General features: G+C 35.1%; 1 protein-coding gene across 12 annotated transcripts in view; it reads right to left on the reverse strand.

Moving 5' to 3' along the window:
* The window catches only part of PUM2 (pumilio RNA binding family member 2), a 96,753-nt gene that overhangs the window by 57,776 nt on the left and 12,491 nt on the right, over positions 1-26,486 (reverse strand). For 6 of the 12 annotated variants that reach the window (XM_040622923.1, XM_040622922.1, XM_040622928.1 and 3 more), the window contains exons 2-7: positions 16,222-16,290; positions 9,015-9,123; positions 6,238-6,425; positions 5,491-5,660; positions 2,331-2,601; positions 2,015-2,108 (exon numbers count right to left, since the gene is read on the reverse strand). In XM_040622923.1, the coding sequence (XP_040478857.1) occupies positions 2,015-2,108; positions 2,331-2,601; positions 5,491-5,660; positions 6,238-6,425; positions 9,015-9,123; positions 16,222-16,272 (883 nt within the window). In that variant the 5' untranslated portion in view covers positions 16,273-16,290. Of the gene's footprint in view, positions 1-2,014; positions 2,109-2,330; positions 2,602-5,490; positions 5,661-6,237; positions 6,426-9,014; positions 9,124-15,172; positions 15,317-16,221; positions 16,291-26,486 lie in introns of those variants that run through there. The other 6 variants (XM_040622920.1, XM_040622919.1, XM_040622918.1 and 3 more) reach the window with 4 other exon arrangements.

Raw genomic sequence — 26,486 nt, forward strand, 5'->3', positions numbered from 1 at the left:
TGTTCCCTCTCTCGCTATCTGTCAAATCAAATCAAATCAAATCAAATCAAATCAAAAAGAAAGATAGATAGATTGATTTCCATTTCTACTCAGGTTTTCAAATTTATGTGAGTGGTTTCCTAGATAGCTTCACAAAAAACTTCAGCCAAGTTTTAAAAGACGACAGAAGTCAAATGTTACTTCAAATACTCTAAGGTATTAAAAGGGGGGATAGTTCTAAATTTTTTATGAAGTGATCATATTCTAAAATCTAACAAAAATGCAAGAAAACACACAAACTTAAAGACAAATTTCATGTACACATTACTGATGCAGACATCCTAAATAAAACATTAGCAAATCAAAAGAGCTCGTTAAGAGATTAAACACATTGTTTATTCCATGAACACAAGAAAGATTCAATTAGAAAATATACTCACAGAATTTAGTATTTTCTAACAAAGAGCTTTCATAGATAGCCATTTAAAGATTTAATAAAAGATAGGAGACCATTTACAATGACAGCGAAAGATAACTAAGAACAAACTTATCAAGAAATATTCAAACTTACATGATAAAAACTTTAAAGCACTGATAACACAAAAGCAGACTTGAACAAAAGTAAAGATACACCATGTCCTGGTTAAAATACTTAATGTCATAAAGATGTAGATTTTCCCAAAGTTAATTTAAAAATTTAAACCCAATCTTCTGGAAGTAAATACGCAAATTCTAAAGTTCATATAAAAAAGCAATTACGAAGAGAAAATTTAAAACTTCAAAAAGGAAAAGCAAGAGGTATACTAGCCTGTTCACATATTAAAATGTACCATAAAGCCTTAAGAAATAAAAAAGGGTTATACTAGTCTGTGAGTACACAGGAATTGCTACAGTTCTTTTCTTTTTAAAATTTTACTTATTTGAAAGAGAGAGAAAAAGAGAGAGCACACGTCCGCACAAGCAGGGAGAGAGACAACCCCAAGCTAAGTGCTGAGTGTGGAGTCCTACAAGGGGCTCAATCTCATGATCCTGAGATCACGACCTGCGCCGAAATCAAGAGTCAGATGCTTAACTGACTGAACCACCCAGGTGCCCCAGGAATCATTACATTTCAGTAAGAAGGACTAGGTATAGGGATAAAGGAAACTGGGGGCAAAGAATGCATGCTGCTATCAGAAGCCATCTAGAAATGTGTGGTCACCTTTGATTAAAACCAAAAAAAATCTGGGACCTAAGAGACCTTCTGGGATTGACACAGAACAATACAAAAGTAAGGGAAGAGAATCAACTTAGTATATCACCCTCCCCACCCTGCTTCCATAGATTATGATGTGGAGAATATTCACACCTTTTCCAACTAGGAAATAAATTAAGGTCGGCTAAAATCGGGCACAAGAATGGTTACATAAATCTACATGTGATAAAATAATGTAACACTATACATATACATTTACCAATGTCATATTCCTGATTTGGGGACTGTACTATAATTAAGATGAAGCTATATAGGGAAAGTTGGGTGGGGAACCTCTCCTTGCAACTCCATGTGAATCTGTAATTATTTCAAAATAAAAAGTTAAAAAGCAAACGTAAAACCCCAACATGGACAACACGTACCAATGCTTTAGCAGTTAACAAATGTATAATTACAATAATTCACATTAAAGGCTAAAGGTCAAAGACCAAATAACTTAATGAAGTTAAGAAAATATTTTAAGGAATCTTCTTGGAAATCTGATTTAAATAACTACATTTGAATTTCCAAGTGTTTGACTCTCTCAACTTCACACAGAAAAAAAAAAACTTATGTGCTGACACCTTTCATCAAGTTATAGATTTTTATTTAATCAAGGATACAATAATCAGAAAGTTCTTCCCTAGTTATCTTTAGTCTTGCCACATAATTACTCTTTGATCTCAATGAATTCTAAAACGTAATAACACCATTCAGTAGAAGAAAAACGAAGCATTCTAATAAGCACTAACACAAGACTTTCTAACAGTCTCCTCCAAACGGTAAGTCACGAAGACTCACCTATATGTGGCTGCTGCGCTGCAGCTAACGCGTACTGCTGCTGCTGAGCGGCGGTCAACTGCTGAACTGTTAGTGCATTCGTCCTCTGAAAGAGCTATCAGAGAGAACAACTATTAGTCTCAACACATTTCATTTCTGTTTAGAAAGCTGTGAAGTGTATTTTAAACAATCACTTTCTGAACTATAAGAACATTTTGTTTATAAAACATATAGTATTTAAGAACACTCCTGTTATTCAGGTGAATGCCTCACAGCACTTCAGGCTATACCAGTACATAGTTAAGAGGAGCTTCATTAAAGGAGGGTCATGCTTTACCTGCTGCTGGGAATTGTAGTCAAAAAGGCCTACAGTAGCTCCTGAAGAGTCCATGGGTACCTGATTACCAGGATAGTCAAACTGTAAGGAATCCAGACCAACTTGTTCCATGGCATCCAGATTCTGAGTTTCAGGATTTGAAAATTCTTCAACAAGTGGCTTATTAGCTGTAGGATTAGGAAGAGGCCCCAATCCTTCTGGGGGATTAGTACTGGGGCCCAGGCGCTCAACTACTTCAGTTGGAGAGGCTTGACGACTTCCAGGAGTACGACTATATGAAGAAAACAGAAAGGCTTTATGAGTAAAAGAAGTCAGTCACAGCTGGAATGGGAAAGTAGGAAAATCATGAAAAACAAATGGTTATAAAATACAGAGGGTAAATGAGGGACCCAAGGTCACAAGCCACTCCACTTCATCATTTTTCTTCTGTCTACTCTAACTTCCTCTCAAGAACTGACATGGTTTTGTTTTTTTCTATTACTAACGATCATGCTCTCTAATTTGAATAGCATAAAGATATAACTCAATTTTCCAGATAAGAAAATTGGACAATATCACAATGTAGTAACTACCCAGAACTTTTCTCAAATCACAGACAAAATGAATGGTAAGTATAAATAGTAGACTATCAAGTGACAAACATGGGAAGACTTGAAACCAAAACCCACCTACCATACTCTCGTCTTGCCCACCAGCACAGAATTTTGCCATGATATCTTGTTTAATGATGGCTAGAAAAAAACAAAACTGGCCATAAAGGATGGCCTTCATGACTTGAGTGTAAAATGTGGGATACAATGGAAAAGGACATGAACTAAGACGAAGGCTGACTCTGGACTCTGTCTTTAAACAGGATTTTGAGGAACATCTTCCAGGCCTCAGTTTCTTAAATGAGATGAAGACATAACCTTCTTGTGCTTATTGTTTCAAGTAAGGACAAAAAATGAAGTGTGAAAAGCCTCTATGACAGCTCTCCAAAAACCATCTTTATCACACAAAATTGTTTCAGTTTAAATCATTAGAAAGATTAAAAAATTTTAACATATTTACCAAGAATTAAGTATGCCCATCAATTAAAACTATACTTAATATAAAACAGCAACTTCCTGTACTAACAAGCCTCTTTAATTTTCTCAAAAAATTTATTAAGCATTGACTCTTCTCTTTTTATCAACATCCTTCATGGTCTAAACCTTATTTTTACTTTATTTCTAGACATAATCTACCCTCATTTACAGTGTTTTTTCTTCTACAGAAATATTTTATGCAAGACCTTTTCCCTCACAAGAAATAAGTTTGTTCTGAGGAACAGGAGTTCATGTATATGCAAACTAAGTACATTAAGTAAATGACAGTAACTATTTTACCTGGCTTTCAGTGCCAGTTGTTAACACGTACGTAACTCTGCCCCCAAGTTCAGGAGCTTCACATCAAGATAAATTTGCTAATGTATACAGAGCATTTTACAAAGTAATTACTTAATGAAATTACTTAATTGTAAGAACTGGTTTCCAGATATTTAGTTGAACTTACATTTTATTTAAAAATCCACTACTATTCTTGCAACATGTAGAAGTTCTAATTCCTTTCCCCTTTAATCACACCTAGTTTTTCATGTGAATATTCAAATGTTTTTCATTCAGAATATATGGGAAGAAAAAAAAACCTGAAAGCATCTTTAAAATTAGCCTTTTAAAATAAAGTCTACTATAGTTCTTCCCTTCCTTTAGTTCTACACTCCAGTGATTATATACTGATGCTGTATCAATTAATGTACATATTAGTGATATGTCAGCATAGTGACCATATGGCCACAGCTACTAGTCTGAAACACTTCTACACTATCAAGTATAATAATGTATCTAAAATATTCATAAACAATTTTAAACGTATACCCCAAATTTAATGGAATAAAATTAGAATGCTAATAAATGTAAAAAGTTCATATTAATATGGAGAAGCATAGCCTTTCATACAAAGAAGTCTAATATAGCAACAGAGGATGTAATAGAGAAAAGGCATTGCGCTATTAAGTGGTGCTATTTTCTTGCTATAGTTAATGGTGTATTAACACTTCAATTATAAATGCATACTCTGAAGGGCTCATAATCAACTCAGTTTCAAATACATGCCCTTGACTGAAACTCAGATTAGGTAACTGCAGAAAAGTAAAATCAGGATAAAGTTCTAAAACAAATTGAAAAGCATTAAATTTATTTCTTATCAAAGAGGTTTACTGGTTTTGGATGCTGTTTTGCACGTAGATACAAATGGCACTGTTTTAAGAAGCTTTTCATAGTTAAAGGCAATAAATGTAAAAGCATACCACCCACATATATGGTTATACTCGGTTAACTGAGATTCCATAGTTCACAAGATCTCAAAGAAAGAGCTCATTTTCAGGTATAAGCCCCAAAGCATCTGACTAATGAAGTATGAAGTATAGGAACTGAGTGTGAAGAAACAACCCCCTAGTATCTAGGTAAATGTACACTGCCTAATCTGAGACCAAAGCTAGAAGAAAATACTTATTTAATTGTCATAAAGAGACAACTAAGAAGTTACAACATAAAGAATTCTAAGCTTAAAGCTAACTTTCTGAAGTCTCTAGTATGTTCCCTACTTCCTAATTTCAGGAATATTAAGTATTACCATCAATTTACATATACTAAGAAGAAAGGTCACAGCTCCTAAGCTGATAATGTTTCCTCATTTCCAAAATGAAGAGTTAGATGGGGGGGGGGATACAATACAGGGATAGAAGGAAGAGGAAACTCCACAGAAAAGTGCTCAAGAGCAACCCCAAAAGGAGTTTGCTAAGAAAAATCGGATTAAACCTAAAATTCACTAAATTTGAGCAGGGAGGAAAAAGTTAAAATTTAGACTACCATATTAGCAGAAAGGTAACAGCAACTTCTAACATTACTCCTTTAATGGAATGCACTGTTTTAGAGACTACTTTGAAGAATTTTTTAAAAAATGGTTCATAATCAACTAAACACTCCTTATGAAAAAAATTAAATCTTCTTCTGGATTAACACAAGGTACAAAAGGAAATAAAATAAACCCAAACTGGAAAATGTTTAAATCAATCACATCAACTAGTAGTAATCATCCCTAAAGAGATATGCTTTTCTTCTTGAGAAAGTTAAAGTCTTACTTAAAATCTTTGCAATCGGCATCCATTCCATTTGGCAAACCTCTGCCATTTATTTTAGAATCATCATCATCTCCTTGTTTAAGATCTCTGTTTTGGTCCTCCTCAAATGGAGAAGCCTTGCCTTTTTGATCTCCTTTCTCAGGTCCATCTGTTTCAGCATCTCTAGTGCCCTGAGGAAAAAGAATCTGTTTGATTCTGAATATTTAATAGAACACAAAAAAAAAGGCACCATAAGGTGACCTAAAACTACGCTATAGTGCACGTAAACAATAAAAGCATTTTATCTTTAGTTTAATTTTGTAATCAACTAATTTATCAAAGGCCAAAAAATTGAGCACAGAACAGTGATTTATAACAGAAGGGCTAAGGCAACCTTAACTATAGCGGTGCTGGAAAAGCAGTAACACCACAGACAAGATTAAAATTCTACTTAATGCAGATGATTTTGTTTAGTTACTTTCACATCAAGCACTACCATGAATAAGCAATTTTAATCTTGCAAATTATGTTTCTTAATTAATATGGTTTGATTTCTGTAACATGGCTGACTAAGATTATATTGCCATTGGTTCTACTATTTCATGTATTTCAAGAAGTGGCCAAGAGAAGAAAACCAGAGCTCCAACAGCTCCAAGACTTCCTTGAGCTCTGGGAAGAGCCAAAAAAAAAAAAATAAATAAATGGACGTAAAGATAACCAAATAACCACTGAGTAATTATTAAATACTTCTTTATTCAAAGTACTTACAAAAGTTCCCTTCCTAAATCGAGAATCCAATTTATCAGCAGGAGAAGAACTTAATACATATTCTACCATGCTCACACCAAGGCCTCCACTTTCTGATCGCGGAGACAGTATTGCATTTACTTCACTGTTTCCATGAAAACCCTGTCCAGATCTTCTCTGTACCATAATAGGCTGGGACATTGAATGGTCTGTTTGAAAGGAAGAACACAATTAATTACACATTTGTACTTTTAAACTAACCAAAATGTATTTACATAAATATATTAAAGTTTTTAAAAATCAGCATATTGTTTTATTTTGAATGTTATTATAATCTTAATATAAAAGCTTCCATACTGTTGAGACTCACCGGCCTGGGCACATTTCTTGGGAATAGAGAGACCACTCGGTTTAAAAAAAAAAAAAAGTAAAAGCTGACATGAGAACAGTCAAACCAGAAAGGTCAATGGAGACAGAAACATTAACCTGAAGGCTCAGCTGCCTATAAGCATCCTGTTAAAATGTTAAAGCTTTCTTCATGATTCGTAATAATTCAAAACAAAAACCTTTAGAAGTGAAATCTAAAAGAATAAAAGTAACTCCTAAGCTGGCAGAGGCACATCTCAAGCTCATAGTTATATACTAGACGGATTCAGAACACTATAAACACAAACAAGTTTGGAAAAAATCAGTTAACATCACATAATTTTCTATTCTTAGTGTAAAAACTGTCACCTGAAGATTATTTTTAAAAGTCCCTTCTGGGGCACCTGGGTGGCGCAGTCCTTAAGCGTCTGCCTTTGGCTCAGGGCGTGATCCCAGCCTTATGGGATCGAGCCCCACATCAGGCTCCTCCGCTATGAGCCTGCTTCTTCCTCTCCCACTCCCCCTGCTTGTGTTCCCTCTCTCGCTGGCTGTCTCTGTCAAATAAATAAAATCTTAAAAAAAAAAAAAAAAAAAAGTCCCTTCTAGGGGCGCCCAAGTGGCTCAGTGGGTTAAGCATCTGCCTTCGGCTCATGATCCCGGAGATCCTGGGACTGAGCCCCACACTGGGCCCCCTGCTTGACGGGGAGCCTGCTTCTCCCTCTCCCTCTGCCTGCAGCTCCCCCTCCCCCGTTTGTGTGCTCTCTCTCGGTGTCAAATAAATAAATAAAATCTTTATAAATAAATAAATAAATAAATAAATGTCCTTTCTAGTTTAAAAGTTTTCCACTTAGTTTTAACAAAAAATTATTCAACTGGTATGAATACCTTTTCTACGCATTTTTATGACAAAAAGAAAAAAACAGTATTTAAGATTAGAGAACAAATAGGATACAAATATAATAAAACATTTGAGCCAACATTCAAATAGATTTACCAAAACAAAATTTTTAAGGCACCAAGAAGCTACCTCTGGTTCATTTGTTATCACATGTAATACTCAATATTAGGTCTAGTCCTTAAGAGGCTGAACTATCATGGTGGTACTTGGCCATCACTTCATTCACTCTGTTTTTAGACGACTATATACTTTTGTTAAAGCATACTGAAACATTTCCATTGCAGTACCTTTATCCACAAGAGATTAGTCATTATATTTTTTCACTCAATCATTCACCCACTCATTAACATAGTTCAAATGTTGGTTTATGGTCTCTCGTACGCTGGGCATTGTGCTACGTATGGGGAATGCAAGAACATACAAGACAGTCCCAGCCCTCAAAGAGATCATAGGTTTAAAAAATATGAGGCAATCATAACAGAGTAAAAGCGCATCAGTAAAAATGATCCAGGACACTACGGAAACAGAAAGAAGCGGCATTAATTCTTCCCAGTTTCAAGAGTGAATCCCAAAAGAAGTGATATTAATGGTAAAGAGTTAAAGTGAGCAAAAAATAGGTGAACATGAGGGTGAAATAGGTAATTTCAGCTAGAGAAGCTAACTATATGATAAAGTCTCCTGCAGTCATGGAAAGACTCTTCCTTAGAACAACAATTCCTCTAGGACAAGGAGTATGTTACTCGTATTTGTACATACTTGGCATTCAATCAATGTTCTATAAACAAAATAAATTCTAATTTTTTCATTCATTTCTGATCTCCTTGTATCTCTGGGTAAAGACTAATACTCATCTTTAAAATTCTATCCGTACAGCTAAAAGAAGTTAAGGTACAAGAGGAAGTGGCACGAGAAATTAAAAATACAAGCTTGACACTAAAAGAAATAAATACGTTGCTTAAATGTTTTATTGCTTGTACGAGTTGTCCTCCAAATATAACACACCAAAAATATTTCCCAACCATCCATCTTGAAAATAATCTCTCATTACCACATTGTACTCAAGATGTTTTGCTTCAGAATGCTTTAAAAAAATACTTGGTTCTGGTAAATAAAGTAATTAAGCACTGAACCTTCAAAACAAAAATTAAAACATGTCTACCAATCAAGTTTTCAAGCACACATAATTTTATTTCATTTTAAAGACTTTATTTAAATATTTTTGCGAGAGAGAGAAAAAGCACCAGGCAGGGGAGAGCAGAGGGAGAAGAAAGAAACACCCAGGTAATTCACACTCAAAATTTAAGGTTAATTTGATTAATTATCATCCAGTAATATTTTACTGTGACAAACACTTCTAATTATTAAGTAGACCATTAGATAAGGGTTAATCTATTAAAAAATGTACATTGTAATGACTTAAAAATTTTTCAAAAAAGATATCACAAAATTTGCTCCAAATACTGTCTAGGGGTAGACAGAGTTTCAAAATATTCAAGTAAACTCATAATTCTCACACATAACACAAATAACTTACGAGAAGTTCCCCATGCAGTCTCTCTCCATTCATCATCCCCAAGAAATATGCCTTTTTGTCCATCTTTTGTTGAATCATCAGGTTCCCAAAACTTTTTGGTAGGCAAAAGCTATTCGGGAGGGAAAAAAATAATTAAGTTCCATTCTAATTGCAAATTTATTCTAATTCTACGTGGGTGAAAGCAAACCTACCACAAATATGTACAAGTCAGTGTTCAATACTAAGGAAAATTCAGAGAGAGCTATTTTCTATTTTGTCTTGTTAATAATAAAGTAACTCCCCACTTAATGTTTGGGTACTGGCTCTAGTAATTCTAGACCTGAACACTAGTCCAGGTCCATTTCTGACTTTCCTACATGTTTGAAATGGTTTTACCAACCTGTGACTTTATAAATTTTTTCAAAAAATTTACTAAATTTCTTATTTATTTAATATAAATAATAGAAACATCTATACAAAAGGTGAAAACTTCTCCTTTACGTCCAAGTACTGTCCTTGGATCACCTCCTATCCCATAGCTTCCATGACAGAAAATACATCTTCACTTTTACTTCACTTATTAATGGAAGTTAACTTCATGACTCTTCTAGGTCTGGAATGCTAGCAATCTATTAATTCCAAATCAGGAACCTATGGTTGGTGAAAGACACAGAGAAAGGAACCTCAAATACTTCTGAAATAATCTAAAAGCCCCATGCTCTATCTACCATCTATATGACACACACAGCACATAAAAATTATGTTGATATAATGATTCACTGATTATTCAAAATGTACATTTGGCTAATTCCTAATGTTACTTTATCATTCATCCAAGCCTCTCCTCTCTACCTTCCCTGACACTCAGAGAAGATGGACTGGGAATATGTTTGTTTGAAAACAACAGACTGCTTTTCTGAGACATGCATTTGGCATTTTAAATAAGCATTCCCAAGACCTCCTCCCTCTCAGCTCGTAATTAGGTACCCAGTCTTTCAGTTCTCATAATTAAACCTGTATGTACTTCTAACACTACACTTATCACACTGAATTACCTGTGTCTGCCTCCTTAAGGGCATGGTAACCTTATTTTCAGAGGGCTCACAAACATAATAAAACGAACTCAGTAAAACCTGAATTGGATCTGAGAAATAAAACTGTGTGTTGGGGGTGAAAGTGTGAGTGCAATGCGAGGAAGATAAAAGTAAATCATGAACAAAGGCACAACCTAATAAATTGCACTGTGTGTACAACAAGGTATGAGATGGATGAACAGATGAGGGAATGTCAAAGTTGATAACTGGTAAGTAAAGCTTTCTACGTCAGATCCTGAGGAAACTTTAAGACAAGCTAAAGAAAAACTGCACACTACTTTGAAGTAAAGGGAATCCAGAGAGGTTGTTAAGTTACATTATTTTTTAGAGAACAACTCAAATTGTAAGCTGTAAGAATAATGGATATCCTAGACTACAGACAAAGGAATCAGTTTAGCAGAACTAGATCAGGGCCAAGATGGTAAATTGAAATAGGGTACTAACAAAGAATTGGGAATATATAATGGTTTGAGAAATATTTAGGAGAGTCAGTAGGATATGATAACAAATGGGGAGGAGACTGATAAAATTTTAAAATTTGTGTAATAAGGTAAATGGTAGTACCATTGACCAAAACAAAAAACCAGAAGCAGCTTTGAAGGCGGGGGTGGGGGGGTGGGAGTTAAATTTGGTCATGTTCCTAATCTACAGATTTTTTTGCTAAACTAAATATATTTAATTTTAAAGGAAACCAACTTCTGCTATCTTAAAAAGAAATGTTTCTCCATGTTAGGAACATACTGGGCTGCAAATTATTTGTATTTAAAGCACAGACATTTTAAACAGTAATATGCTCTAACAAAGATCCCAGCCAAATGCAACCTCTGTTCCTTCATTTTTTTTTTAAATCTCACTATGAAAGGTTCATGTAAACACTCAAACAAAATGTAAAGCTGATTAATACTAAAACACTGTACTTGATATAAATAATTGGACATTCATTCACAGTAAATCCCAACTTAATCCTTAAAAATACCATTAAAAAATGGTTCCTGAGAAAATAAAGAAGTTTTTATCCCATACGTCATGAAAAAAAAAAAAAAGATTCAATATCAAAGTAATAGTAACAAATAAGGAATTGAGAATAAAATCTTAACTTAATAGAAGCAGTCATCAGACACAGAAGTAGCTTAAAACTAATCTTCTAAGGTAGCAGAAATAATAAAAATTCCTGGAGGAGACCATCCCAAAGTCTTTGTGATAAAGTTCCATGTAGTGCTTTAGTAGAGAAGCTCACCTATCACTGTTTTAAAATACAAATTGTACAACTAGGGGAAAAAATCTATGTTAAGCACTTATCCAATGTGCCTACTTTCTGCCAAGCACTATACTATGAATAGCTTTTCATTTTACAAACATTTATAAGTTACCATGCACAGGAAAACAATTTAGTAGTTAATAAAATTAACACTTCTTCTGACAAAGGCCTGTATGTTCTAGAAACAACTTTTTCTAACAGGTTAGACACTGATTCCAAATACTTTCAGAAACTACTAGTTTGTGACCAAGAATAAATTAAAATGAACTAAATATAGGGGAAGGCAATAATTCAGGATAGAACAGTTAAAAAGAAAAGATTTAGGCAGTACTCTATTGGAATAGCAATAGAGATTTACCCTTGGAGACTCTTTTACTGTAGTAGAAATGGGGAAGAATATTACAGAAAATGAGCGCTAAGAGATCTTAAAGATCTGTAATATAAATGATCCAATACTACTTCATATTAGTTCTGTAGTTCACAAAAGCTTTAAACCAACGTCAAGCAATTCAGTATTTGTCAACCTGCAACCTGTCTTTCCAACTCAGAAATGATTGGGTGAACATACAAACTCATCCCAACTGTCCACTATTTTATTAGTTCTTTGTTTCAGCAAGTATTTATGGCTTGCCTTCTCCATCTTCGAAGAAATCAGTCAACAACCTGCCATACTGCCTCAAAATATATAATAAACTCCCACTAGAATTTAAAGGCACACTTGATTCTTTAATACAAATTGTTACATAAAATCACATAACCAACCAAATTAATATAATCTTAAGAATCAAAAGAATTTGAAAGGCTTTATGTCTACAATATGGTTTTAAATTAAGGTGTTCATAAAACATCCAAACTGGGACACTTCTGAGGAACGGGATGCTATTAATAATTATTCCATGACAACAGATATGTATCTGGACTGTCTGGGCAAATCAGGATGTAAGAGGACTCTCTTTATAATGAGGTTCATAAAGAGAGGCACAGATGGTAATAACTAAATGTGTAGAGAACAAAAAACACAAGGTAAATTCCCTAGAACCCCAGAATAGTGCTTTTCCAGACTCTAATCTCTTCTGTTAATAAAAGAGATCAATACTTCTTCATATTTTCAAATCACAGAACTTCCCCAAATCTTCTCCATTCCTAATATCCTTTAACAGAAAACCAGCATTAGATGTCATCACTTCCAATAGGAAACAGTATTGTAAATAGTCAAGGCATTCATGAGTTTATACTATTCCATCACTACTATTCATGATAATTAACTATTCTGAGCTTAAGTTTCCTCATCTGTAAGGATAATAAAGCAACTGTCATAGAGTTTCTATGAGGCTAGAATGAAATAGCATAAGTAAGCTTAGAACAGTATCCAGCACATAGCAGACACATAAATATTAGATGTCTTTACTACCAAAAACAGGAATCTTCTAATATAATAAAACATAAGTAACATACGGACCAGCAACATTTAACTAGCTGATTTAAGAACTATGACATCATTCATTATAAAAATCTTGCCTACAGCTGTTTGCCTTCTTTTTCAAGCCCATTTGAGTAACTGCAGGAGGATCATGAAACAAAGAACAGATGCCTAATACAGTCCCATTCTGCATAAGGAAACAAAACCAAGGTTACACATATGGGTAATAAATGGCAGGATTAGGATTTGAACCCATCAATCTGTATAATTCTAACACTCATTCTCTTTACACTTAACTACCATAGAAGATGGTTCTTTTCAATCACAGTCAAATTCATCAGTATTTCTGAAAATTCCCAGTATTAGAATACCACTAGATATAATAAACTTTAATGATAGTATGATATTCAGCCTATACAATATGGGTATTCATTACAGTGGATAACATTTAAGGCAAAATTGTTAAGATAAAGATTTATGTAGATAAAACTAGGATCTGTCTTCAAGTAGTTGGTTTCCATTCTAGTTATCCCTAACAGCTCAGATCAGAGCTAGAACATCTGAGATATATGTAATTCATACAAAAGGGTACTCTTATTACTATCTTCAAAGAAGTCAGTCTTACTCGAAGTCATAGCACTAGTGATAGATCAAAGAAAACACAAGCCTCCTTACTTCCCCATCCAGTATTCCACTTCACCACACCACCTGGGATCTCAGCACATAATTTTTAAATGTTATTGTGTAAGAAAGGAGGGGGCATTATTTATTATACTAAGCTATGAATATTCACTCCCCAAATACATTAACGCAGTAACTTAAAGTTAAATTCTGGGTTTCCTAAAGAATTTCAGGCAGGGGCCTCTTTCCCCTTTTTAAAAAACAAACAGGAACATAGAGTGTATAAAACAACAGGTATATGTCTCTGCAGTGTAGTTTTAAAACATTATACTAATGAAGCTGAGTCCAATCTCCTATCAATTAGCTTTGCTTTTTATAAGCAATATGATGTAATATAAATCAGTAAGTCTTTTGACAAAAACATGCTATGGAAAAATACAGAAAGAATGAGTTTATGAATGGATGAATACAGATCTGTTCCCATTTCTGGATGACCAAATAGAAAAGACTGCCCTTCTGATGATGGGTCAGCAAAGGTATCATGATCTACAAAACCCAGTACATTTGAAAATAGTCCTGTATGTATGCAGATCTACAACAACTTAAGACACAGTAAAAAAAAAAACAAAAACAAAAAACAAAACAAAACAAAAAAAAAACCTTTGTTTTTGAAGAAAAAGTCAAGAATAGGGCAATCCATTAGAAAAGGATGTCACATTAAAAAAATAAACAAGCAATTTTAGAAAACTGAAGAGCCAGAAACTCAGGGCTAGTTTTAACTTATTAAAATGAATGAATTCTGGGATAAAACAAAAACAAAACACCTCACCTGTCAGGAAAGGAGGAGAAGACTGGTGAGAGAGAGACAGGCAAAGAAGGAAATCCCAGAAGGTTCCCTGCTGCCTGTGAGATGAGGAAAGATAGAAAGGCTTGTGGGAGAGAGAACCCAGAGACAGAAACCTGAGTAGGTTTCTCAGCTATCTCTTAGAGGTAACAGAATTAGTTGGTAAACTGTTAAGAAAAAATACTTAATTAGTTGAATAACAGCTTATTTAAAAATACATTTCTACCGAATGAAGGTCACAGAAGCGCTGATACTATCTGCCCAAAAACGCAGGCAGTCTAAACCCTACTCACTTTTACTCTGCATATCTGAAATTTCCATTAAGAAAGCCTAGATTTAAGTTTAGATTAACATACTATTCCAACCCAGCTTGTCTCTTTTCCAAAAACCTCAAGTATACTTCCTTCACCCCCAAATAACTAACCAAACTCTTCCAACTGTTTCTGATCATGACATTTTTTTAACTGCAAAGATGTCTTTGCATTTATCAACTATTTGGAAAGGGAGGGGGAAAATGAGCCAACCTGTAAATATATATACAATGTAGATCTAGGAAGTAAAGTGATGGGGGGAGGGTCTAAGAGAATAAAGTTAACAGTGTGACTTTACTTGCTCTTAAAAATCAAGTTTAAGTCTGTAACAGACTAGGCTGAAACACTGTTCAAACCTGCTTTTAAGATAGGTCATTCTGCTTTCTAAAGACCAAAGCAAACAAGCAGCAGGAAACAAAACAAAAGCCCTTTTCAACTGCTTATTTTTATTTGCCCATAGTGTAAATAATGCTGAAGCAGCCACTGTAATGCAGTGAAGCTCTAGTTTTTTGTTGTTTGACTAAAAAATTATTCCCTCTTTCAAATCTTTCTTAGGGACCAGAATTTTACCTTATGCACTAGACTAACAAGTTTAGTTTGGCAATACTTATGCTTAAGCACCTTAACTCACCCTTAAATCAGTCCTCTGAAAATGACAAACTCTTTGGAAAACGCTGTTCTGGAGAAGGGAAGGGTTAGCTAGCTGCAGGGTGCCCTCTTGTGGCCCAGAGGAGTGACTGGACTCTTTTTCTGCATCTGAAGAGCACAGCATTGGATGGAGTGAGTCTCATGAAGGTCTCTAATCTACCAAAGTAAAATAATCTCCAGGAGCAAGCAGTTAATTACACATCTTATGTCTGTTCACTGTTATGTTCTATAAGCAAAGTCCACACTATGTTAGTACTACAGAACATGACAAAATAAAGATGTGACCGCAAGGGTTTTTATAAACAAAGTTTTCTAAATATTCTTTAGCTATACGGAAAACTAAGCACTTTTGATGCCTTAAATTATGTAATGGTGCAGTTAAATGGGATGCCCCAATGAAAATCATATATTAACAGGACTGATAAAATCTATTAAAAAATTCAGAGTGCTCACTGTCATTTATTCAAAGCTAACAATCTACAGAGGAGACTAATATAAAACAAACTGTAACAAAGGAATATAAAATATGTATAAAGATCTATGAGAAGTCAGAAGAGGAAGTAATTAATTCTACTACAGATAGCAATGGGACAATAGATAAGACTTTCTCATTTCTCAGTACAGTCTTGTAGAGGATTAGAAGTTTATTAAGCAAACAGTGAACAAGGAGAGATTTTTAGAAGAGAGAATAGTGAACAATTAAGTGTGGCTAAAGCAAACAGCATACATTTATAAAACAGCAGGACAAGGATAAAGAAAGGCTCTTTTCAGAGCAAAGTAACTGTGGTTTATTATCAAAATATAAAACAAATCAATCAAATCAACTAGGCACAATCTCACTAAAAATTACTGCTAGAGGTTTAAAAAAAAAAAAAAGCTGAAATCACCACAACCACAGAACTGTATAATCCAAGATTTAAAAAACCCACATCATGTGGAAGACATAACCACTATTTTCAAGAATATTTATGGTTAAAGATGGTTCAAATAATCAAAGTGAGGTATACATTCTTAGTATTCATAAATATTTACCTCTCCCATTCCCCGAGATTCTAATGCAAGAGCTTGAAAATCATGATTCATTTCATCCACAGATCAAACCTGTTGAATTAACAAAAACAAAATTAGTAAAAAGAAAAATTTAAACAGAAGACTTCATCAAATATTTTTATATTATATTGCTGCTATTACTGCTATTAGCATAAGCTGAGATGGGCAAAAATCAATTTCTCTATGAAGACAGATTTTCCTAAATAAAGCATATAATAGCAATCTACATTAAAATTAAAATTAAAACCCTGGGGTTGAAGGTTCTTGCACTATTCTGTGTGCCAAGAGAAACCCCTACTAGTTGGGCAAAGTAATGGAAAGTAAAGAATAAAGGAAACAAGCTCAAATACTAAAATAGAGTCTGTTTTTTATGTTATAGTTCCAATTACAAAATTACGATTTTACTTCTTTCAGTTAACATTTTTCAAAACTTCAGCATTTCATTATTTGTAGATCTTATACCAATGAGAAAAAAAATTTCACTGAAAATATCTAAGTGGTGATCCAGTTCAACCTCAAAGAAACATACAAATTAGTCAGCTGAGAGAATACTGAAATTTCCTTAAAAGTAGCTCCTTTCCCTTCTCCGTTAACTAAAACTAAGGTGTATTTAATCCTTCCATTTCTAACTGTTTCAACAGTTTATATCATTCACGTGACAATTAATGTGTTCTTGAGTCAGAGGCCCTTTGCCTCCTAATGTTAAGTACTGCTGGAAAAAAATCACTGGACACTGAAGCTACTACAAATTTAGCCTTCCTGCTTTGGGGCCTTAAAATATAATCCTATTATTTCTCCCAATCAGTCTCTCTCTTTAGCCTTTGCTGCTACTTTGTCTCTCAAAATTCTTTTCTACTTTCCCATGTCTAGCTGCTTTTTCTGAGGCTTCTTCACAGACTTCCATTTGTCTCTTCAACTCATTTTAAAAGTTAGTGTTCCTGGGGCACCTGGGTGGCACAGCGGTTAAGCATCTGCCTTTGGCTCAGGGTGTGATCCCAGCCTTATGGGATCGAGCCCCACATCAGGCTCCTCCGCTATGAGCCTGCTTCCTCCTTCCCACTCCCTCTGCTTGTGTTCCCCCTCTCTCTGGCTGTCTCTATCTCTGTCAAATAAATAAAATCTTAAAAAAAATAAAATAAAATAAATAAAAGTTAGTGTTCCTTAGTACTCTATCCATGGTAGTCTCCTCTCTACCCTTTATCCTGCACAATCTCATCCACTCTCATTGCTTTCAAAACTATATATATGCTTAGGACCCTGGCTCTTACATTTCTATTTATGAACCAAATTTCTCTCCTCTCAAAAATTTCCAATTATTTCCTTCTTCCCATTCCCTGGGTAAAATTCCAACTTCACTCTTCTTTCTTCCCCACTTATAACTTAATTCTTTCCTTTCTTACATCAATATCGTCACTAATGTCAACCTCCCACCTCACTTACATCTAACCATTTTCCATTTGTCTGGCTGCTGTTGTGATTTTTTGTTTTGGTTTTTTATTGGGGGAGGGAGAATCTGAAGCAGGTTCCATGCCCAGCACACAGCCCGCCTGGTACAAGGTTTGATTTCACCACCCTGAGATCATGACCTGAGCCAAAATCAAGAGTTGGATGCTTAACCAACTGTGCCATCCAGTTGCCCCACAAGCTATCTGGTTGTTTAGACTACCATCATCTCTTGCCTAAAATACTGTGATCCTCTCCCATCTTCCCATCATACAATCTAATCTCCAAAGTGTAATCAGTCATCTTTCTGAACTGTACTTTGTTTATGTAACTCCTGTATTTTTTTTTAATCCGACTTATAAAGGTCAAACTCCTAGCTTACAAGGGGATAGAACCGGATTCAAACTATAGTTCTGGCAGCTTACTAGTTCTGTAATTCTGGACAAGTAACCTAAATTTGCTTTTTCTCAATTTCTTCATGGGGGGGGGGGTAACAGCAGCAGCTGTCACTTGGTTTACTGTAAAAGCTGAACTAGATAACATAGAACACTTAAATTGGTGCTGGGTATGTAAGTATTCAAAACTTAGCTATTAAAGTGGTGCCTGACTGGCTCAGTCCATAGAGCATGCAACTCTTGATCTTGGGGTTGTAAGTTCAAGCCCCAAGTTAGGTGTAGACCTTACTTAAAAATAGTCTTTAAAAAAAGTTGGCTATTAAGAAAAGCTCTTCAATCTTTCCATCAAATGATACTTGAACAATGAGATATTCATACGCAAAAAATGAACCCGAACACATACCTTACATCTTCATGTAAAAATTAACTAATGGATCATACACCTAAATGTAACACCTAATATTATAAGACTTCTTAGAAAAACAGAAAAGCTGTGTGACCTAGCATCTGGTAATGATTTTTAAGATCAATATCAAAAGCAGAGTCAATAAAAGAAAAACTGATGTCTTAAAAAAAATGACTTCATCAATAAAAACACACTGTACAAAAGACACTGATAATAACGAAAAGATGACAGACCAGGAGAAAAATATTTGGAAATCACTCATCCAATATAAGACTTGTATACAGAATATATTAAAAACTCCTAAAAAAAATAACAGCCCAATTTAAAAACGGGCAAAAGATCTGAACAGATACTACATCAGAAAGATACATGGATGGCAAATAAGCTATTCTCTTGTTAGAAAAGCTGGATTCATTAACACTTCTCACAAAGTGAACACTTCATTCGCCCTTTCATTTACTCAGTAAGCTTTTACTGGACATCTTCAATGTGTTAGCTTTTGTACAGAAAAAAACAAGTTAAAATATGGTCATTGTTTCTTAAAGACTTTAAATGAATCACATAGGTTTCCTGGTAATTGGAGGTGTAGCTCCTTTTTTACCTAAACCCTCCTGCAGATAACTATAAACTTGGACAAACAGAAAACAATTTGAAGGTAATGGAAAACAACAAAAAACAAACTGGAAGAGAGTCTACACGTAAAAGAACAGACTGGCACAGAGTGAGTTTTTTAATGGCTTTTTCGCCTGAGGACAGGCCTGGGTTTGGAGGTGGGGCACCAAAATTCCTATACAGAATCCAGTCTTCCAAAGGACAGACTTTGGGGGACCAGAGATGCTGGAAACTGAGGAAGGAAGTCTCAGAAAGGAAACAACCTGTAAAGACAACATGTAAAGACAAATATATAAATATATATAAAGCTTTATTACCAACATGCTTGCAGTACTGTTGCTTGCAGATTACTGAAATTCTGAAATTATAAACCACATAACTGCCCTACAATAGTTAAGTGACACAACACACTTATAAAATGAAGTATCATGTAACTAGTAAAAATATTTCAGTTCGCAATTAAGAAAATGTTTAGATAGTGGGGCGGCGCCTGGGTGGCTCATCATTATGCGTCTGCCTTCGGCTCAGGTCATGATCCCAGCGTTCTGGGATCGAGCCCCGCATTGGGCTCCCTGCTCAGAGGGAAGCCTGCTTCTCCCCCTCCCACTCCCCCTGCTTGTGTTGCCTCTCTCTTTGTCAAATAAATAAATAAAATCTTAGAAAAAAAGAAAAGAAAAGAAAATGCTTAGATAGTAATGTTAAGAAAGATTGTTACGGAAGGATGGCTAGGTTGCTCGGTTAAGCATCTGACTTTGGCTCAGGTCACGATCTGGGGGTCCTGGGATGGAGCCCTGTGAGCCCTACATCAGGGATCCGAGCTCAGAGAGGAACCTGTTTCTCCCTCTCCCCACTCAACGCTCAAAGGCGTGCTCTCTCTCAAATAAGTAAATCTTTAAAAAAAAGATTGAAAGGAAATAACCCAAAATTCATACAGTCCTTAAGTGATCAGAGTACACCATTTTTTCATCTATTTATCTGTATTTTATTACCTTTCTACAATGTATCTGCATAGTCCATGAATGAAACGGGTGAGATTTTTTTTAAGATTTTATTTATTTATTTGCCAGAGAGAGAGAGACTGAGCATAAGAAAGGGGAACAGCAGGCAGAGGCAGAGGGAGAAGCAGGCTCCCTGCTGAGCAAGGAGCCCGATGCGGGACCTGATCCCAGGACTCTGGGATCATGACCTGAATCAAAGCCACCCGACTGAGCCACCCAGGCATCCCAGGAGGGAGATTTTTATTAAGAAGAATGAAAAGAACAGGGTAGAAGACAAATTTTCTCAAGAGTAAAAAAGGACTGGAGCTTTACTGAAGTCCCTCTTTGCTTACTTCCAGGTTTTCATCTGTGGTCCACATAAATGAGGTCGTAAGTTAAAGAACCTCCAGATAAATGTGATAAGTCTCTAGGATCCATTCTTTCTTTTGTGGTGAATCACACCCCAGGGCAGGGGTCAACAAATTTTTCAACAAAGAGCCAGACAGTAAACATTTTAGATCTGACAGATCATATGATCTCTGTTCTCAACGACACCTCCGTGGCACAAAAGCAGCCATAGAGGATATAAAAATAAACGAGCATGAACATGTCCCAATAAAACTTTATTTATGAATAGTGAAATCCGAATTTCATGTATTTTTTATGTTACAAAATATTATTTCCCCTCCAACCTTTTAAAAATCTAAAAACCAGTTCTAGAAAGTGGGAAAAAAAAAAAAAAAAAAACAGGTTGGGCCAGATCTGGACTGTAGGCCATAGTTTGCTGACCTCTGCTCTACTGGATTTACTTTCTTGACCGCTCTACAAAAAAATCAAATGCAGATAATCCACTCCGAAATATGAGCAAGCCAAAAGTTAAGCATTAGGGCTTTACTTCCAACCTTTTCATTTATACTATCCCTGGGCATATTTTCTTCTTACATTTAATGGTATTACAGGTTACATTTAAATGGAGGTGATTGAGTAGGTTAGGAGGAAAAGACTTTAAAATACAAAAGAAAGCAAAATCTGCAGAAGGCTCAACCTCAGCTTTGCACTTTAGGGCATTACCATTTATTTCAATCATGAAAAGACTGCAGGAGAAAGTGGGCAAAACAACAGGATAGAAAGTAAACAAACTCTCAGGCCAATAATCTCCGTATTAGTAATAATAAAGTTGAGGGGGCAGGACTCATACATATACCATTAAGTGGGACTCTCAAAATTTTTGGAAAATGCTAATCTTCTACGTCCTATGCAGTTACAAATCTTGGTATCATTTGGTGGCAAGGGAAAAGAATCTGGACATGAATTTAACAACTTTATCCGAAAGGGTTAAATCTTAGGAAGAAAGAACACTTTTTTCTTCTAACAAGCGAGAGAGTATCTAGCATCCAAGTACAGAATATTGAACTATGTTAATCTGAAGAAATGTATCCAAGAGTTATGGTAACCAGAATTGCTTGGGGTGTAAAGTCTGTCTTCGAAATTTTTTTTTGTTTGCATCTTTAGGCCACAACACTCCCCCGATAGTATTTCTTTAATAAACAACTGGAACTGGCTCATATAGAAGATACATAATAGAAACTTTTCTATAGCCAAGACTCTGTGTAATCCTAGGTAAGTTTGAATTAAAACGTTAGTTTTTGAGGTTGAATCTTTCTTTCCAAAAAAACCCCAAAACAAAAAGCAAAAAAACAAAAACAAAACAAAACAAAAAAAAAACCAACCCACAACAGTGCCTCATTAAATTCTAAAATTTAACATCAGCCAACTTTTTGTAGGCGACATTATTGCTAATTACATAAGAAAAACAGATAAAAGCACCTCAAGTAACAACTTGGTTAAGTTCTAAATTTTCATATTTACTAACACATAATTCCAACAGTTTACAAGTAAGTTTGTGTAAAAAGATCAAGAATATGCATTTATATCATTAAGAGTACTAATTTTTCTCAGATAACATCTGATCCAATTCGTCACCATATGCCTACTATAAAAAATAAGTTGGGGGGAAAATCACTCAGAGCTACAATAAATGGTTTCTACTACAGCAGGACACTAATCACATTTTCATAGTATTATAATTAGCTCTATTTTTAAGGCCATAATAGAAATTAAGCTCTGGGGTCAAAGGGGCCAGGAAGTGTGTCTTAGCTATCTATAAATGCTCGATATATACTGAACAAAAAAGAATTATTTTATATGGTATGAAATGCAAATTCAGATCAAGAAATCAAATATCTGGAGAGTAACTGTTTATAAATGCCTTCATACATATTAATACACAATGCTCATTCTAATGGAGACAGTGAACAAGGTTCTTCCTCAGACTTTCTCTAACAATGAAGACATTTATTAACATAGAATGTCTGATAGCAACTTCCCATTGGCACTACTTTTCCATATTAGTCCTATAATAACTGAAGGCTACTACTATCTTGTACATTAATTACAAAAACAAAATTACACGACAACTTAATTAAGTATAAGCCAATAAATACAAAGAGTAACTTAACAGGCTTATGAAATATTCTTGGTAGTCATCCTCCTTGGATAGTTTTTAATGAACATGATCATTGAGCAGTAGTGGTATCCACTGCAAGCAAACAAGAACTAAAGTCCTTATAAGAATATCTTCATTTCTTCAGCATTTTAAATCACTTTGGGAAATTTGCCAACAAATTTGTTTAGTAATACCTTATTCATGACAAAGGTAAACCTATCCACGCTTAAGTATTAGTAGTAGACCATTAGCCTTCAAAGATTTTACATGGCAAGTTTCTACTAATCACCATCAACACCTAGTAACTTACTTTTTCTGGGGGCATGAATTGAATCATACACTTTTCGTGTGTGTGTGTGTGTGTGTGTGTGTGTTTTATTACGCGTAACTTTAAACATTTTGAGGCTTTAAAATTTTTTTTTATTTAAATTCTAGTTAACATACAGTGCAATATTGGTTTCAAGGAACTCAGTGATTCATCACTTACATGCAACACCCAGTGCTTTTCATAACAAGTGCCCCCTTAATACCCTTCACCCATCTAGCCCATTCCCCACCCAACTCCCTCCGTCAACCCTCAGTTTGTTCTCTATCATTAAGAGTCTCTTATGGTTTGTTTCCCTCTTTTTTCACCCTCTCATATGCTCATCTGTTTTGTTTCTTAAATTCCACATATGAGTGAAATCATATGGTATTTGTCTGTCTTTGGCTGACTTATTCTGCTTAGCATAATACAAACTAGCTCTACCCACGTTGTTGCAATTGGCAAGATTTCTTTCTTTCTGATGGCTGAGTAATATTCCACTGTATATATATACCACATCTTCTTTATCCATTAATCAGTCGGTGGACATTTGGGCTCTTTCCATAGTTTGGCTATTGTTGATAATGTTGCTATAAACATTGGGATGCATGTAATCCTTCAAATCAGTATTTTTGTATCCTTTGGGTAAATACCTAGTCGTGCAATTGCTGGATCACAGGGTAGCTCTATTTTTAACTTTTTGAGGAACCTCCATACTGTTTCCCACAGTAGCTGTGACGTTTGCATTCCCACCAAGAGGGTTCTACTCTCTCTGCATCCTCGCCAACATCGGTTGTTTCTTGTGTTAACTGTAGCCATTCTGACAGGTGTGAGGTGGTATCTCATCATGGTTTTGATCTGTATTTCCCTGATGATGAGTGATGTTGAGCATTGTTTCACGTGCCTGTTAGCCATCTGGAAGTCGTCTTTGGAAAAGTGTCTATTCATGTTTTCTGCTCATTTCTTAACTGCACTGTTTTTCTGGGGTGCTGAGTTTGGTAAGTTCTTTATAGGTTGTGGATACTAAGCCTTCGTCTGCAAGTATCTTCTCCCATTCCGAAGGCAGCCTTTTAGTTTTGCTGATTGTTTCCTTCACAGTGCCAAAGTTTTTTATCACGAAGTCCCAATAAGTTCGTTTTTTGCGTTTGTTTCCCTTGAATCATACACTTTTCTAATGGTGTTTGAACAAGTCATTTAGCTAGTAGTTGAGTCAAGAACCACATCAACATTTTTTGATATTTGCTACTTGTTTGTCCATACTTCATGGGGTAATTATATATGCTTGCTTTCCCAGCAATAAAAGAACAGTATTACTGACTCAACTATACTAAGGGAAAGTAAAGTTTTACATTTTGAATGAAATTTGGCATGCATGTGCACAGCACACACACACAACTATTAATATAGATTCCTAGAAACCAGAAATCTTCAAAGACCCTACCTTAAATCTTCTAAGATTAGAAATTAGATTGTTCCAACATCAGCATTTAGACACTAAATACAAATATACCCAGTATTTCCATGCAAGAATGCTTTAGCTCTCTGAGGATAAATCTCACAGAGAACATATTCTCAAAGAGGCAAAACAGGATACTTAACTTACATATATGCAAATATGAGGCAAGATTTTTTTTCCCTTAAAGTTCTCTCAAAGGAGAATCACCAAGTATTTGATTTCTTACGAAGTCTCTTATTTTACACAGCATTCTTGCAATTGCTTTATTTTGAGAAATAAAATACTGCTTAAGGAAATTCTTTTATTTTGAAACACGAAATACTGCTTAGAGAAAATCTCCAAACTAAATCGACCTCAATCAATCCTGGTTTTTGATACTTTTAGATAATACCTGAGAGAAGCAGGTCAAATAACTTGGATGTGAAGATGACATGCTTAAAAAAACTGTTAGATAACACAAAGTGACTCTAATGAGTCAAAGATACATGTGAAATATCAAAGATATATTATGAAATGAGCTCCTCCAAAGGGAGTATTTCTAAATTAACATTTTATGTGATTTAATACGCTATCATTTTAAAAGTAAAACAAGCAAACGTATGCCCCATGATAAAACATGAAACAGCACCACCACCTATGAAAAATTGTCTCAAAAAAATAACCCACTAAATCTCAATCTAATAAAGTCGCCAGATCTAAATACTGTTTAGAGTCAACAGATAACACAAGTAATCATCTAATCCAGAATATGGAAAAGGGGAAGAGAGAAGGAAGAATATTATTCAGACTAAAAGGCTCAAATGTCAAATATATTGCAGAAACCTTGTCTGAATCACGATTTTAATAAACCAACTATAAAAAAGACTTTCTTGAGAAAATCAGGGAATTCTAAATACAGAATGAGTATATATGATATTCACGAATTTTGTTAGTGGTAAGAACAGCAAGAGAATTATATATTTTAGTAAGTCCTCATGAGTAAGGGCATTTATGCTTATATATATTTTTCTCCACACCCAGTGTAAAACCCAATGAGGCGCTTGAACTCACAACCCTGAGATCAAGATCTGAGCTGAGTGAGATCAAGAGTCGGATGCTTAACTGACTGAGCCACCTTGGCGCCCCAGAGAATTTACGCTTAAAATGGCCTGCTGTCTGGGAGTTACTTTGACATACTCTTTTTTTTTTTTTTTTTTAAAGATTTTATGTATTTATTTGACAGAGGAGAGAACAAGCAAGCACAAGTTGGGGGAGCAGGAGAGGGAGAAGCAGGCTCCCCACTGAGAAGGGAGCCCGATGCGGGGCTCAATCCCAGGACCCTGGGATCATGACCAGAGCCGAAGGCAGATGCTTAACCAACTGAGCCACCCAGGTGCCCGTGAAGTACTCTTTTATAAAAAGTAAAATATTAGATTTCACACAAGATTAAATATCAATGATAGATATCTGAAGATACAACACATTACTCTACTTCTGTGTTTAATATCTCCATAATAGAGCTTAATAAAATATATTTAACAATATGATGGCCATGTGAAGCAGGTGGTTTTCAAGCTGGGTCTTGAGGGGTAAGTACAATCTGAAATCACCCCTGCTTTTTTAAACAAAACATATATAAACTGCAGCTTATAAAGGTAGCTACTCTCCACAAGGTTAACTGACTTAGGGTCCAAGCTATTGTATAAACTTAGTATCAATGATTACTTTCTCAACCATATTTTTGCTAAGTGGTACATGAAATTTTTTCCCCAAAAACTGATTTCCAAAGAACACAAAATCTCTGGACTAATTTTTATCAGACACCACCCCCCAAAGAGAACAATTTTTTTTTTTAAGATTTATTTGAGTGAGAGCACGCATATGTGGGAAGAGGGAGAGAATCTCAAGCAGACTCCCTGCTGAGCATGGATTCCCAATATGGAGCTTGACCTCACAATCCCTGAGATAGCGACCAGAGTCAAAATCAAGAGAAGTTCAGCCAAGCCAACCAGGCGCCCCTGGGGAACAAAATTTCATGTCATGTCAGATATTGTACTAGGCACATTATATCTAATTCTCACTACTATCCAGAAAAGTAGCTACTGTATTCTTACTTTACAAATAAGTAAATTGTGGCCAATTTCCATATCCTAACAGACAAAACTACTA

This window comes from Ursus maritimus, unplaced genomic scaffold (assembly GCF_017311325.1).
Source record: "Ursus maritimus isolate PB19 unplaced genomic scaffold, ASM1731132v1 scaffold_6, whole genome shotgun sequence".
NCBI lineage: Eukaryota > Metazoa > Chordata > Mammalia > Carnivora > Ursidae > Ursus > Ursus maritimus.